We start from the raw sequence: 16,939 nt of genomic DNA, 5'->3' as shown, positions 1-16,939 counted from the left end.
ATATAATATATATATATATATATATATATATATATATATATATATATATATATATATATATATATATATATATATATATATATATACACACAAATACATACATACATAACTTATTTATCTGTTAATTTTTTATTAATTAATATATTTTTCATTTTATTTTTATCCCCCAGATTTATGCTAAAACTTTCCATGGAGCCTGGCAGTATTGATGATAGTGAACAGGGTTCTCCTTTGGATTTTTTTTTTTGGCAACATGGGGAGTGTCTCCGCCGGGGCGATGTGGGAGCAGGACGCATTTTATAACTTTAGTGGTCCTCCTTAATAGTCTACCTTAAAAGGCAGCCATTGAGGGACCGAAAAACAGGAGAAAAGTCGCACTGCGAATGAACTCGAGGGTTCTCCCCAGTACTTAGAAAGCAGCATAGGAACTGACTACGCTGGGATTTCCCAGCATACAAATCCAACTCCTTTGTCAGCGCTCCCTCACCATCAGTCGAGTAGGACTTTTAAGGTGGGACCTTAAGAGGGAGCATGAAGAATGTACAATGTCCCCATCGTCAAAATCCAGCACATCGCTGAGCCTGCGCCCCGATCGGAAACACTACCTATGCTGAGAAAGAAACCTGGGGGAGCCCTGAAATCTCAGAGCAGTCGATCAAAATCCTAGCGTTGGGGACAAAACCCCATCACTAGTTTTTTTCTTCTATCTCAAAGAGACTTATATACTGACTTAAGTCCATACAAAACCTTTATAGCATATATACATACATATACATATATATGTAGGATTCCTTTCTTCTTCAGTAGAAGTGCAACAGAAACACATGAGGTAGCAGGTTTCACTCAGACTGCATTTCTCGAAAACACATGAGCGAGTCAGTTTTCACAGTACTGCATCTACTGAGTTATATTTTACCTCAAACTACTATCGTAAATCTCGTCCAAGCGATTGGGGTGAAATCAAACTTGTCAGTCTGTCTTTGTTGGCCGTGACCTTTAAAAAATGTGTGAAATTTCCCTTCTAATCTGACGCAGACCTGTTCCACACCTGTCGTGGAAGAGCGGTTTCAGAGTTACTATACAATAACCGGGGTGAGGAGCCCATTTACATGATTTCATCACAGATCAAGCAAGTAAAACACGTCACAGCAAGATTACCTCTCCGAGCGCTTCATAGCGTTTCTGATTCCAGCGGTGGAGATCCTCGCCAGCGTTAAACACAAAGGGCTCCCCAGTTCTTGTATGTCTGAGCTGTCCAACTGCAGAAAACACAATCAAGTTACAGTTATGTTACAGTGAATTCTGTAAAGAGGAACTCAAACACATATAAGTCCACCATGGGTTTTTCTTCTCTCTTCACATACAGGCAAATTTCACTCACTTCTTTCTGATAATATTGTGTAAGAGAGGTAGAGACCCCTGAGAAGAAATACAAACACAAGGAGAGCAGCCAATCTACAAAAAATATCTGAAAAACAAACTCAGGTTTTCACATTGAAAGGTCTAGGTCTGTTTTATTACCAGGTTCAGGCCTGGTGTTTGTTTTCATAGACTTCATCAAAAATATGGAAAATGTGTTCAGGTTATTCATTGAGATTCAAAGGCAACTGGAACGTATCCAAGTTTGATCTGATGTAAAACAGTAATAAGACCGTTTAGCTGTTGAGAAGTGCCGCTGCTCTGCGCCTTAATAAACAATTGCCCTTGTGAGTCAGCGGAGCCACCAGGTTTTTACAGGTTTAGCAATGAGCCCATCGATCCTGCGCCTGACATTGCAGCACAATAAAACATTAAGCCCCGGTAAATTTAATTTTGACCTTTATGACTGCGAATCTGGATGTGATGAACCCCCTGAAAAGTGCACATACTTAACCCAAATAGCCAGGGGGCTCTCATACTTTCTCAATTATTTTACACTCTGAGAAAACCTATTTTGGATATTAAAAAATACATATCTTTGCGAGGCATAAGAATGCGAACCCGCGTACTTTTCCGTCCTCTAAATTGCCGCCATTTCGAAACCTTTATCAATGTGATAGATCGAACACTAAAAATAATGCACTTCTGGCTCGCATGCCAAACGACACGTAATGCTTATCTCTGTTTGTCATTGCGTTGCATTAAAAAACAGACCTGTGCCTGTGAGGAAGAGTGCTTTCAGTGTAAGGAGGAGGAGAGGATAAAGTTATGCGCAGGAAACTACCTTGAAGAAAATCAATTATGCATTCGCGGCGGGCTGAGGATCTAAACACAATCGCCTAAGAGAAGGAAGAGACCAGCTATAATGAAATCCTACAGTAGCAAAGGTACGTGTGTGTGTGTGTGTGTTCAGGACAAGCTGTGTGTTTGTGTGCGCTTGTGATTGGCTCCCCTGCCTCCCCCCCCAACACGTCCTCTCCAAGGAATACCGTTTTCTCAACTTTTTCCCTCTTTTTCTGTCATAATTAGCATTCTGTTCTCAATTTGGCCGCTTAATTAGGTGTACATAACCTTGGATTTCCAGTAATGGAAAACCGGAGGGCTAGTGAGATGAAGCCATCATCTTCAGTGATTAAGACACCTGCAAACTATTGTACACAGCGCGTGTCTGTAGTCACATCATTACATGGTCAAATTAACATTTTTGTTCCACCTGTCTAGGCCAAAGGTAACCTGGGTACAGCAATAGAAACGCCTGCGAGCCCGTACAGCGGAGAGCAGACAAGACGGAGACGACGCCTCGGGGCCAGCGAGTTTTTAATAGAAATGCTATCCTTCAAAAACAGGCCTGAGTGGAGTGTGACGATGCATGGAGTCGGCTAATACCACGTATGGAGAGTATGATGGGTGTGTTTTTGTCTCACTGGGCGAAGGAATAGAGACGCATAAAAGAGGGAGACTTGATGGGTTATTTCCTCCATGGGACGGTGAGCTGGGACTTGAGGGATGTTGGGTGGTGGCATGATGGTGGGTAAGTCTCTGTGTCTCTGCTCTTAGGCACCGCAACGTTATGCAAATGCTCCGTCAGGCTGAGGCTAAGGCTGAGTAGGTTTCTGACGGGCCGTAGAGTACACAACATGTCCCCCTACTCAAGCAGCCAGACAGGCAGTGGAGATACTGACAGAGAACAGAGGGGGAGAGGAAGAAGGTACAGGGGAATACGGAGAGCCAACACCAACAGCTTCTCAACTTCCACTCTCTCTTTCCACCTGGTTTGATCAGGCCAAGGCAGCAGGGTTGAAAAAAAGACTCAGAAAATATAGATTACCTTAAACAACTTTGTGACCCAATTTCATTTTTAATTCAACCTTAAAACAATGGGGAAATTATGAAATATGCTTGATAGACTTCACAGTTATTTGGACGGCTAAATAGGATACACAACTTTTAGGTTAAATCCAATGTTAAGTGATTTTTTTTCTTTTGTTTTTGTGCGTGTGGGTAATATCCCTACAAGGCAAGGATGAGCTTGAAGAAGTGTTGTGTGAGACAGACTGTGTAGTGATCCTCAATGAGTGAACGAGTGAGTGACTCAAGCCACCATTCTATAATGTGTATCATTTCAATGGAATTCATGACTTTTATAACCCTGGAAACTACTACTCACTTGTGGTCACCTGATTTTCATTGTGTCACTGTGTACCTCTGCCCAGTCGATCACTGGCGTCATTCTCCCGTCCCATGTTTGTTCAAAACCATCACTCAAAATTGTTTGATTTTCGTGTGAAATCCGCTGTTGTCATCACTTTATAACAACATCCCAGTGTTCTGTTGTATGAATATCAGATGTCTAACTTTGACATGAACTGGACTGAAAATCTGCTGTTTTACAGGCCTTAAGTGCAGCTCATGCGATCCACTCAGCAAAAGAGACAGTTGAAGAAGGAATAAAGAAAAAGATGTAGCTTGGTAACTCTCCAGCTGTACCAACATCAAACATTCACGGCGCATACTTACGTTCATTGAAGGTGTATTCAAACTCCTCCAGTGTTTTGGGGAACGTGAACGGAGGCTCATCTTTCTTCATCAGCTCGTCCAGATCTATTCTTGAAAGCAGGTCTGCGGAGAAAAGTGCGGGATTGGGACTGTGAAAACAAACTTTCACTATGAGAAGATTTGATCATTCTGTGTGACTTTTAATTTAGGCAGATATGACAGATCATTGTGATTTTGTTTCTTTTCTTTCTCTTTTTTAACGGCACTTTATTAAACATATCTCTATTTTTATGGGTGGGAACTGTAATTTTGACAAATATAAGAAGGTGAGCATAAGAACCTCTTTATATCACGTCATCGCATTAAAAACAAAGCAAAACAAACTCACTTTTACATTGTCTTAAACTTAAGTGAGATCTGTGTGAATATGATTTACAGACTTGACAGTAGAAGCTGAGGCCCAGTTGACACTAAAATTGCTATTAATGAAAATAAGAAAATCAGTTCATGATAAAATAAAACCTTTTATTTTGCAGCTGGATAGAAATCGTGTTGGTGTCAATTGCATCAAAATAACACACTTGCTATACAACATGTCCCGGTTGCTAAAACAACTTATGGGGAAACTGCAGCTTAATCTAACAATACTATAGTTCCTCTTATGATCTACACAAAATATCGGCTTGAGCTGCAGCTGTTGGTGGAGTTTTATGAAGAATTAGCAAACCAAGACCTACATAAAAGCTATGACAAGTACCTACTTTGTTGACAGCGTTTCAGGTGACCCTATACAGTATGTACTGGTACAGGTCAGCACTTTTACCTTTAAGCGCGGTCGTCTTCTCTCTGTCTTCCTGTCCGGCCACCTGAGCCATGGTGATCAACAGTACATACACAGCTGGCTTGACAGCGAGTTGCATGAGTTATGAACCCCCAACATCAAGGTGTTTCCTGTCGCAAAACAGGACACAATCACTTCACCTGAACAGCTCTAAATAAATCACATTTTCATTTTACCTAAAAACAACACCTGGTCTTTAGCAGCTGTGCAACAGGAACTAACGCTGCCGCACAACTTTGCCCAGAAAAAAACCCAATATTTTTCCACAAAACTCGGTGAAATATTCAACCATCCAGCGGCACAAACAACTCGGTTAATGGAGTAAACAAGTTGTAGAAGCCGGTGCAGTCGTTCTGGGGCTTGAACAGCAGGACACAAGTGCTGTGCTTTTACACACGGGGAGAAACAACGAACCGCACACAAACGTTCCGGAGGGAAGCACGTGTCTGTCGGGAGAGTCGCGCACCTCGTTTCACTCACGCGCGCTCTGAAAATGGGACTGTCCACTCGCCGCTGGTTTGGGACGGGTGTTTTCTGGAAACAGGAAGACGATGGAGCAGCGAGAAGCGTGGAAAGCGGGAAGCTTCCGGGTTACCGGGGCAACGGACTGGAAGGATTATTTAAAGGGGCAGTGTCACCGCAGCGGCAGCGGTTCGACCAGATGTTCGCTTCTTGTCGCCTCTTGTCGTTAGTTCAGAATTCATCACATTATTCAGTTGAAATGAACAAAGAAATCGGTTAAGCGTTTCTGTGGGACAAATAATTGTCATAATCTCGTCTAATTGTCGATTGACGTGTTCGGTGAGTGAAATCAAATTCAGGTGTTTTGAATAAAAATATTTATAAATAAACAACTTTCCCTAATCCTTCTTGATGCTTGACTCCGGTGAAACTGATGATCAAAGAGTTTTTTTCTTTTTTTTTTTTAACCAAATAACGCTTGAATTCATTAATCCATTTTAAAAAGCATAGTCTAAAGATTGCATTGCTTTTCATGTGTAGTTTACTCGAGAAAAAAACTAAAAAATATACATCAATGTATTTGATTTCTTTGCAATGGAATGTCATGTACTGATAATTATTTTTACTAATATTGACCAAAGGATTTTGAATAATGAAAACAGACACTGAGCCAAAAGACAACTTTATTAAAATGTAAGCATCATACACAGCGATGTCTGTAGTTACTCAGTAGATCATTACAGCTCAAGCCAAAGTGTACGCGACTCTGATGCGGGTGAAACGTTCACCTCCTCGCTTACATTCCTTCCTTGAAGAAGAAATCACCTTGCTCCAATTGTGGGTCTTTCTCTAAGAGTCAATGAGTGGAGCTGAATGTGTCAAAGGAGCCAGAATGTCTCAGTGAAGAGTGTCAGAGACTCGGACATTCTCATTGACTAGTTTACTATGCACACTCACAGAGGCTCGGGACACACGCGCAAACGTTTACAGGCACACACAAAGCGACACCTTGAGAGGCGCATGTGCGTAACAAGAAAACATTTTATGACATGATAAAATCCCCAACTGCTCTGGCTTTTATAGGACCCCGCTTTTATCAGAGGATGCTGCAGCCCCAAGAGTCTGTTCCAGCAGGGTCTCATCAGTATCCGGGGGGTCCTGTTCTCCTGAAGCACACTGGCAGGTAAAATAAGCTCTGCGGAGTTCCTCCACCAACGCTTTGTCTTCATCCCGCAGCTCGGCACCATCCTGCATCTCCCACCTACAACACGTAGAAACAGACAGTGAGTAAAACTTTATCCTCCGTTTAGCTTTCTCTGGTTACGATGCACACACTTCACGGTCTACTTTTTAAAGATGGCACCATAAAAGTTTTACTTTTAGAGATACTCCGATTATCCACTAACTTCCTAGAATGGCAACAGAACCCAATGCGTCAGAGACACACTATTCAAACACTTCTTGACCTCAGGACAATGTACAGTGACAAAAAAAAAAATCCGTTTTTGACACACGTTTCTCATAATTAAAAAAAAACTTGCATGAATTGGACTAAAGAAAAGAAATACTAGGAGACATTTTGCTGTTTTCAGCTTACAAGGCAGGGAGACATTGGAAGTGAAAGTCATTTTTGGCAAATACTTGGTTAGTGATTATCCATTTTTGAAAGTAATCAAGAGTCAAGATGTTCTCGCCCAGAGTTTGGGTTTGAAGTACAAGTACTTAAAACGTACTTATGACCACGGCCGGCAGATTTTTTTTTTTAATTCAATGTCTGGCAATACAACACGTAGCAGCCCGGCATCTTGTACGATAGTTACGGCAGCACAGTATCCCAGCATCCCACTCTCACACAGCCATCTACCACTACAGTTGTACCCATGACCCTCGTGTCGGCTATTTTGAATGGCATTCGACTTCCGTACTTATGACCGGTTGGTCGGAACCGATTGTAAGTCAGATGTTACTTGTATAGTAAAAGTCGTTGGACACCAGAGGAGTATTTTGATGCGCAAGGATTTTAATTGTGAGAGAGTAAAAATAAATGAATAAAATAAATAAATAATAATTGTGATCTCTGTGTCTGTTTATGTGCAAAGTAACTCAAAAACAGTCATTGCCCCTTGACAGAGGTGTGCTCTCTCAGGGTGCGCTCTCACCCAAACACCCAGTGCGAGAGGAAGTCCCCTTCTTCAGAACAAAAGTTGCGGAGATGACAGTTTGAGCAAAGGCACTGTTGGTGACAACTGCACGGAGGAACAGAGTACACAGTATATCACCCCACCAAAACTACATCGACAATGACAAACTCGAAATGGCACTCCAGGAGCAGAGAGTTTTGGACAGACCCGTGACCATCTTCGGAGTCATGAGTATCAGTGGATGATTGAGGAACGTAGTGATAAACTGACGTAATAACATGGAATGGCCTCTGTAAATCGGGCGGCCAATGAGAAGGATAAACGCCATACATGATCATGGGATGTGACGTCATTACTCGGCCTTCCTTAGCATCACAGACCTCCAGCAACAACATTCGAAGATCAACACGTGACCTCGAAAAGGGAGAACTGTTGTGTGAAAGGAACTAGACTAGAAACTGCAATAGGTTCTGTTAAAAAACATGGCAACACATCTGAGATATGAATTATCCACCTTCTACAAAGAAGACGGAACAAAGACTTGAGCAAGTCGGTTGGGAAGAGAGTATCACAGAAGAAACTGTTCCGTCCAGACAGTCGTTTTCTTTGACTTAAATTAAAACGAAAGAAACCGGTTGCAAATAATGCACTAACAAAATGCTACAAATGTCACACTGTGCAGAGCAACAAGGGAGAGAGGGACGAGAGACGGCTGGAGGGCCGGGGGCCAATAACGGAGAGAGGGGAAGGAAGGAAGACAGGAAGGGACGCTAAAGGTTTTTCAATGTTTAATTTTCAAATAGGATTAAGCAGAATGACATTTAGCTGAAGGTTACAGGCTCAGCATTGTCTTAGCTGATATTGATATGCAGGAGGCGCCCGGCTTGTCACCGGGACAAACACCGTTGATGAATGAGAAGCCTTTCCCCAGGAAGGTGTTAAGTGCAAATTTGAAATGAGAGAGAAGTAGAGCTAGCAAGAGAGCGGGGCGAAAAAAAAAAAAAAAGAAAGAAATTGCACCCACAGAAGCAGGTCGAATTACCATGATAGTCGTCATGTACTATGTCACAAAATCACGTAGTCAAAAGTGTAAATTGTTAAGTGTAGCATCAGCGTTTGTTGAGATTGTGTTATCTCATGTTGAAAATGAGCCAGTAATATACAATATGCGTTTGGCTGTGTACTTCATTTAAACAACTACAGCACAACAGCGACTCTCAACTTCACTGTATCCTCATTTCTGCAATTTTCCACAGGAATTTACATCTTAATAAGGAGAGTCTTACCCTTTAATTCGTACGGGCTACGCTCATTTTTCATGCATTAATGCTGAAGCTGCTGACTCGGCTCTTCCTCTGAATACAGAATAGGACGCACATATTAAGACTGGTATATTTACAGGATTGATGCCATGGGAGATTGTGTCGGAGTGAGATGAAAAGGATGGCTCAGATGTATTCCGGCGTAAGCTTCGCTAATCATGAGATGATGAACACGCCAGTCACACGCACTCGCTGCCTTTTTGTTGCTAGTTACTGCTCATGACCAATTTATAAACATTAAGTCAATTAAATGTAAATCTTTAACTCAAGAAAATGCTGATATTTTTCTCTTTCCAAGATATATGTTGCTTCATGTTACACAGGTGGAACTTTTGTGCGCCTGAAAAGTCTGTTTTGTGTGTAAATATTTACTTGTACTGCATCTGTCATCAGTCCATTTTGTGTTTCGTGTTTCTGACCACCATGAAACTTGTTACTGTTATATTTTATTGGGCTTCGTATTTTGCCATCATCGAGTGTCTGACCATTATGTGTACTTTGTGTTGCTGGACTGGTTTGTTCTACTGTACTTCATGAGCGAGTGATTGACTGGCGTGTGATTCTGCGTTTCCTTCTATGTGTTCTTTTTTTCCATTTCCTGATTTATGACCCGGTTCTGTCCATGTCTGCCCCTGGTTCTGAGGCTTTTCTACTTTTGAGTTCCTCAGTTAAATTGTTAAAGTTTATTTTCGTCGTCGAGTCTCTTTGCTGATGGTCACCACGCCCACTTCCTTGCACACACAGTCCCGAAGAAAGAGGTTTGTACGAAAAAAACAATAAAATAAAAATATAAAAAATAAAATTGTTAATGTACTTTGGTCCAATAAATGATTTTTCTTAATTCAACCCAATTAAATTGCTATGTGTAATAATTATATCATTATTAGATTTTTTTTAGTGGACAATTCACCTCTGGACCGACTGCATCCCTATGCTTTGTTGAAGATGAATTCAAGTAGAAAGCAGAGTAGCTCATCCAACTAATCTTCACCTAATGTCCCAGAGTGGACCAAAAGATTTCCCATGTATGTGGCGTTGGTCTGAGGTCTTAACAAGAAGCCAGTCCAACAACAAGCGGAGCTATTTGTAGCAGAGGTTGTCACGTGTTATTCACTCCATCCCAGACTCTATAGACATGATACAAAAAAAGTGCCCAAAAGGCCACACAACTTTGTCTCTAGCTAAGATGGTGAAACGTAACATCTTCATGTTGAGAACTCTCAGCTAGCATCCCAAAATGGCTGAAAGTAGGGGTGCGAATCTGTCACAATCTCACGATTTGATTCAATTTAAAATTAAGTTTTCAATTCAAAATGATTTAATTGCTGTTTTCTGATCTCATTTCAGATCATGATCGACTCCCATCAACTGTGGAGACAGAATGTCAGTGAGAGAAATTGAGAGAAAAGTTTATTTTTTCATATTTATCATTTTAAACATTTATGTTTAATTATTGCAAACGTTAACATAAAAGCAATATCACACACTGCTTTAGTAACTAAATAAAAGTTGGTCTTTACTATGAAAAACATCAGTTAAACCTTTTAAACTCGGAGGAAAGAGCCTTTGTTGGCCACCGTTCTTTTTGTCTCTTGGTGAAGCCGTGGCACAGCTGTTTCAGGGAAAAACCTACAGGCTCCTCTGTCTGTGAAGCACGGTGTTGAGCAGCTGACAGTTCTGCGGTCTCCAGGTGACGCCTCCAATACGAGCCGCCCAGCCGTTGCTGAGGCGCTTGGTCTTAGTTTTGCAATGCTTGCACAATTTATGCATTGTGTCCAGGTAAATTCCGGGCACTTGGTGGCCCAAAATGGCACGCTGGGACTTCAGCGAAGACCGAGCTGGTAAAATCGGCTGTTCGGCCATCTTTGTTTGGGCATTTTCTAAGTGCCCTTGTGTTCCACAACGGGCGGCGCAATGACGTATGGACGTTGCACGTGGTTGCAAAATGGTGGACAGCCAGCGGATCTTTATTTTTAAATCGATTCTGAATCGCATCAAATGAGAAAGGCATTTTTTATGTGTATCAGCTTTTTGGCACATCCCTAGTTTAAAGCTCTTTGTGGCCTCATGAAATACCTTGGTTTGACACAAGCTCTCCATCTCCTGTTGGAACAACTTCCACTCCCTCCTGGAAGCTCAACTTGACCTCCAAAGCTCCCACTACTAGCAGCTGCTCTTTTATCACATTGATCAATGACAGACAATGAGATATGATGGTTGACTTTACTAACACCACCTACTGGCACATGTGTTGGAGATGTAAAGTTGGACAGATGCAATTTGGATTGGGGCGTAAAGTAGGAGAATAAATACCAGAAAGAAGCGCAGGCGACTGTTGCAGAAGAAAGGAGAGAGAGCAGTGGTGCTCATGAAAATGTCTCCGAGCTCATCGGCTGTGAGCTTCACACACCACAAGGGACAGAGAGACAATAGCCAGTGGTTTTCTCTGCAGCTGTCAGAGAGCTGAGTGGTTTCTCTCAGTGCTGGGTGTTTGGATGCCCTCCCTGCTCTGCAACTGGGACCGCTGTTTGTTTAAAAGGCTGGCTTGTCAAACAGAGTGCGCCAGCGACAGCCAGACACTTGGCTAAATGACTCTGACAGCAGCCCTAATCAGAGGCTTCACACATTGCCACGGGGCCTGGAGGATCCATCATAACCCAAGCTTAAATATTTAAAGTGCTAAACTTTCCAAAGGTCAGGCCTTTCCGTGCATGACAGGGCGACATGTGTCAGAGATGCTGGAGGGAAGAGGAGCTAGAGAGCAAATGCGAACACTGTTTTTTTTATTTACATCTGCTTCATCCACTGAAACCAGGAGTTGTTATTTTTTTTATCAACATATGTAAGATCATGAGGACCCAACGATGGAAGTACAAATGCATTCAAAGGAAAGACAATACTCCTCCGTCTAAAATAGTTGGGAGCGAATAAAGGATTCCAATAACTGAGTTAAATGTCCATCTGAGGTCAATCTGAAAGGCGGGTGCTAGATCCACTTTGCTCCCATGTCGGTAAATGCAGGTCACTCGGCTCTTTTGTGACTATCCTCGGCCCGTTCTCTGTTCACGTTCGCTTCCTGATCTTTGAACGTTTTATCGCTGAATTAGGCATGAGTCAGCACTTTTGTTTTCTCTACCTTTGCTCTTCCTGCTTTATCAGCCGTGCGTGTGTGTTTCTGCCACAATCGTATTCCTGTTTGCTCTTATTTCCTCTCTTTGCCTCGTGCAGAGTTTTTGTCTGACCGTTATGTGTACTTTGTGTTGCTGGACTGGCTTGTTCTACTGTACTTCATGAGTGAGTGATTGACTGTCGTGTGATTGTGTGCTGCCTTCTGTGTGTTGTGATTCTTTTTTTTTTTTTGTTTCCAGATTTGTGACCCGGTTCTGTCCGTGTCTGCCCGCGGTTCGGTGACACCATCGGTTCCCCATTCTTTCTACTTTTGAGTTGCTCAGTTAAATTGTTAAAGTTTATTTTCGCCGTCAAGCATCTTTGCTGGTGGTTACCACTCCCACTTTGGTTCCGTGCACACACAGTCCCTAAGAAAAAGGTTTGTACGAAAAAAAAACCCCAATAAACTAAAAATATATAAAATAAAATTGTTAATGTATTTTGCTCCAATAAATGTTTTTTTATTCAACCCAATTACATTGCTATATATAATAATTATACCATTATTAGATAGCTATTTTCTGACTTTCTGCAATGCCTTTCTTTGCCATTGCAGAACTTGATAACCACTGACATAATTTATGGACAGCCAGCAGTATCAAAAACTTCAGACTATTTTCTCCACCAAACCTACAAAGCTGCTGACACAGAGAGGACAATTTACCTCTGGACCGACTGCATCCCGACGCTTTGTGGTTTCCCACCAGGATCTACTCAAAGTCTGTGTAGGACTCCTGACCACCACAGAGGGGAACTGCAGAACCTCTTCCAGTCCCACATTAGAGGCAGAGTAAATAAAGAACTTGGTCGTCCGACTCGACTCAGCAAACTAATTACCGCTGCTACAATATTAATTTCATGCACCATTGTCGAAGCACTTGGAAAACATCTCCACATACCGGCACTTTGCCACTTGACTGAATCACAGTTCGGAAATCAGGACTAACGTTTGTTTACTTCTGATAACCATGGACTGAGACATAGAGATGCAGACCAGAGGAAGCCTTGCTGGATGTTCAAACAGCAACGGATTCTAATCCATTTAAGGTTTGAGTGAAACAGGTATAGGTTCAAAGTATAAATGATAACAGTGAACGGATCATTTAAAATCAGAATTTTACAATTTCCGCATTTAAAGTTAAGCAACACAAAGACTTTTTTTAAGGATTGATGACTGAACTATCCGAAAGATCTTCACAAAGGTTTTAAATCGCAGCATATTTAAAATTGAAACATGTTGACATCATAAGACGGAGAGCAAATGAACAAAAGGATGAGATACTATTTGGAAATGGACAATGCAGAAGCGACTCCCCTTCAGTTGGGGATAAATGACAAATTCACAAAGCGGGGCAAAGACTCACCCCTTTGCCTCAATTTCCATTGAGAAGCAAACATCGAATTCAATTTAGATACGTGCCTGCGCTCCACTCCGAGCCAGAGGGAGATTGTAACTGACAGCCATTGGACAGTCGGTTGGATTTGAATATTGACGAGACAGAGACTTGACAGAATGGATTATGCTCTACCTTCTGACTTACTAGCCGCTACACTGATCCATTCTATTGTCAGATCAAGTCAGTGTCAGGTCTACAGTATGTACGTGCCGCGATGCCACTCAGCATTAGACCCTACCTGAGATCCGCCTCAATCCAAACTGATGTCCGCTCAGAAGCTACAAGCTTCTCTGCTAAATCAACATGGACGCTGGAATACAGGTTCATGTCCCATAAGACAGATGTTTGTTTCATTTTTAATTGAAATATCTCAACATTAGTCATCAAAACAGGACAGACCTTTAAGCTTCAACTTAATGTAAACTAAAAATGTAAAATAAAAAAAGTACTGATTGGTAACAAAGAAAATAGAAAATAAAAGAGGAGATGAAATCAGAGTACACTGTACAAAGGATTTCCAGATTTTAAGAAGTCCAACATTCTGATCTGATCAAAGAACTTAACAGCTGTGACTCAATGTTTGCTTGCTCATTTGAATCTTCAAAGTATCCTTTCATGCAATGTCAGCATTTTCACCCTCCAAATTGAATCCTATGTTCTCTTTGGAATACAGATCAATGGTCTTAAAAAAATCTTAAAAAGAGGAACTGTACCTTAAATTAAGAGGGCAAACTGAGCCCATTATTAAAAAAAGAATACTTTGACTTTCAGACTGGGGAACGCTGACAATTCCAACTGCCAGCAAAAAAAAGTGTTTTAAATGAGTTTTGTTTACCAATTTTAAGATCAAGTGCTTCAGTTTGTTCTGTCTTATTTTTAAACTATTTTACCAAAAAAAATTAAAAATTCTGACTTTTTTTTTTGGTCATTACGTGATATAACATTTTGTTTCGGCTTCATATCCCAGTGTAGTGTAGGCTAGTTTTTCATACCAACACAAAAGCAGAAGAATCTATTCGAGGCATTTCATGCACAGTATTGTCATGTTACACAGACCAAACTCCACAGTCTGAGGGCGCAGTCAGTGACTGAGACAAAGAGCTCGACCAAACAGCGCCACACTAAAATGAAATGCTACATCCAAAACCATCCCGTCCTTGAAAGCGCCCTGTCAAATGAAGACTATTTTTTTATTTTCTTTATTGAGGATGCCACTTCCCAAGACTGTGAACTCCATCCACCTCATGGTATGCTGCAAATCTCCCCAGATTTAATTAGAAAATATTAAGCAAAAGTATGTCTAATTGGGTGCAAATACATCTGGGGGGTCAGGGATGTTTTCATGTGGGCCTCCATTGTTATTGAAAAAGAAGTGTATTAACATGCGCCGGCTACATACTTCAGATTGCAGCAGCCGCTCGCCAGTCTCCGCAGTCATCCTGCCGAAGGTTTGTGTAAATTTGCGGTGACTTAATTACTGAATAATTTAAACCATGCTCCAAATTAATGTAGACATTTCCATATTAATGTGTTTGCCGACCAATTCCACATTTATTTGCACTGCGGACAGAAGGCTAGCAATTATCACAGCATATCATAGCAGTTGTGCCGGGATTTCAGACATCATTAGGCTGCTTGTCCACCACTGCGAGACTGTGGCTACTGGTCTATTGGACACACTTTGCTGGATTCCTCAAACAGGCTCTCCATGGTTCTCTGGGTGGGAGATGGATCTTTTTTCTTTCTAAAACTGGGTATAAAAGAGTGGCGGCGCTTGTTTGTGACTGCCTGGGTGGAGCACAATTATTAGCTGCTTATGAATACATAATTACCAGCATAAAAATAAGAACACATAGCTTCACTTAATGAGGAGAAGCAGCTAGTACCTGGATACCGTATCATCATCGTCTGCTTCTATGTCGGCTTGGCTTCAGTATGCTGCTAACTGGTCTCTGGTCAGGGAACTGGCTGGCAGCAGTTATTGTGTTTCTGTTTGTATATTTCTTATCTACGTGTGTTTTGGAAATACCACCACCAACCTGAATCGCCTACTATTATTACATTATTACCAGGAAAAATTGGGAAGCTTTATGTAATGTTCATGAACATGCAAGACACATTGAACACCCATTGCATGCCACTCCCCCCATGGAGAGGAGCAAATGGTGGCCTTTGTGTCCAGGATTAACTCAACAAAAGACCAATATTTGCTTGGTTAGAGGCACTGTGCTGCCTCCGTTCCTCTCCGCAATCTGACGTAAACATTCCATTGTCATGCAACACAAACGTGATAACAACAAGGTGGAGTACAAAGCACAGAAGAAGCAGCATTTGCCAAAATAATAGATCTTCATTTCATAACATTAACATTATTTTGTTCAACTGATCTGTATATATACATTTGTTGCTACGTTGTTGCAGACAAGCTTGTATGCAGTTTCCATTCTGCTGAAGTCAAAACTATTTCTGGTTATTCTCTATTCCAGTTTGAGTTTTCCATCTCTACTAAATTCTCCAGTAACTGTTATAGTTCTGCTTCTTGCTGATATATTTTGTTATGCTTCTTTTTGCTCCTGCCTACTTCAGTGTTTTGACAGAGATTGGTGTGCACCATCTAGAGGCAAATCCCATTAAACTTGCTGCAATGGCTTTCTCACGGAGCAAAGCGTCCATGAAAGCATCACCAGAGGATCACACCTTCAGACCTTGGTACCCGTCGCTACATTTGTCCTGACGGTATCTCCTTCCTTTAGACATCTATTACTTAAGTCTGGACTTCTTCAGAGGAGGTCCAACTACTGCAGGCTTTCTACCACTCAGTGAGCAGCAGCACACTCATCTACAGAGTGGCATTCTGGGTACAGAACATGAAAACTGCAGAGAACAATGCTGCATTTTCACTGAGAGGTCTGGAGTGGTATGGATCAGGTAGAAACCTATATTAAATGTTTTTCATTGTCCTTTTGACAGAATAGTTGTTGCATTCTGCAAGTTTTTTTCTTCTATTTTTGTGCCTTCTTGAAGAGGTATATTAAAACATGTATGAATGAAAATGGTTTAATGGTTCATGTTTTCACATCATGTGGTCAGGACGTCTCATCATTTTGATAACAAAGTCATTGTCAATCCGTGTGATCGGTATCGGTGATCTGCAGCAAAAAACTCAGATCGGAACACCCCTAAATCCAACAGCAGTAACATCCACTGCAATGCATTGCAGGCTGTTCAGAAGCCGAGCTCCGCACGTTCAGCGTTCAAACTTACACATACAATCATGTACAAACACTGACTAGGTAATTAACGTAGGCGCAAGACGTCCGACAAAACACACTCATCCTTGAACTGAAGCATAGTGAGATAACCCGGACCTCACCAGGAACAGCATCAGCCTGCGCATCCCCATCATTTAGAACGTGGAAGAAACCTTTTTTACCACACAAGTATCATCGCGCTGTGTGTCATGCGTCTCCATTTGGGTCTTCTCCTTTTAAACTTTGTCACCAACTGCATAGAATATCAGCCATGAATTAATGAACAAAGATGATTCAGATAAACAGCCAGTAGCTTCAGATTCGGAGCCGTGCAGTGAGTCTACAAGCACAAACGCTGAGAACTAGAACTCACACGATCTCCCCAATGAAGAGTCTACAGAGGGAAGAGAAAGAGATGTTGGTTGTGATTTCACCTCAGTGT

The 16,939-nt window shown here is 41.6% G+C and overlaps 2 protein-coding genes across 5 annotated transcripts in view; both read right to left on the bottom strand.

Annotated features, from left to right (window-relative positions):
- fam172a (family with sequence similarity 172 member A) overlaps window positions 1-5,352 on the bottom strand; it is a 131,264-nt gene extending 125,912 nt beyond the window's left edge. Inside the window, exons 1-4 of one of the 3 annotated variants that reach the window (XM_053871836.1) lie at window positions 5,223-5,352; window positions 4,739-4,866; window positions 3,937-4,038; window positions 1,159-1,259 (exon numbers count right to left, since the gene is read on the bottom strand). In XM_053871836.1, coding sequence (XP_053727811.1) covers window positions 1,159-1,259; window positions 3,937-4,038; window positions 4,739-4,835 — 300 coding nt within the window. In that variant the 5' untranslated portion in view covers window positions 4,836-4,866; window positions 5,223-5,352. Of the gene's footprint in view, window positions 1-1,158; window positions 1,260-3,936; window positions 4,039-4,738; window positions 4,867-4,932; window positions 5,175-5,222 lie in introns of those variants that run through there. The other 2 variants (XM_053871835.1, XM_053871837.1) reach the window with 2 other exon arrangements.
- A 580-nt stretch (window positions 5,353-5,932) lies between these two features.
- kiaa0825 (KIAA0825 ortholog) overlaps window positions 5,933-16,939 on the bottom strand; it is a 113,689-nt gene continuing 102,682 nt past the window's right edge. For both annotated transcript variants that reach the window (XM_053871293.1, XM_053871294.1), the window contains exon 23: window positions 5,933-6,479. In XM_053871293.1, coding sequence (XP_053727268.1) covers window positions 6,296-6,479 — 184 coding nt within the window. In that variant the 3' untranslated portion in view covers window positions 5,933-6,295. The remainder of the gene's footprint in view (window positions 6,480-16,939) is intronic.

This window comes from Synchiropus splendidus, chromosome 7 (assembly GCF_027744825.2).
Source record: "Synchiropus splendidus isolate RoL2022-P1 chromosome 7, RoL_Sspl_1.0, whole genome shotgun sequence".
NCBI lineage: Eukaryota > Metazoa > Chordata > Actinopteri > Syngnathiformes > Callionymidae > Synchiropus > Synchiropus splendidus.
The sequence above is the reverse complement of the archived record's forward strand: the minus strand, read 5'-3'. Positions and strand labels throughout refer to the sequence as shown.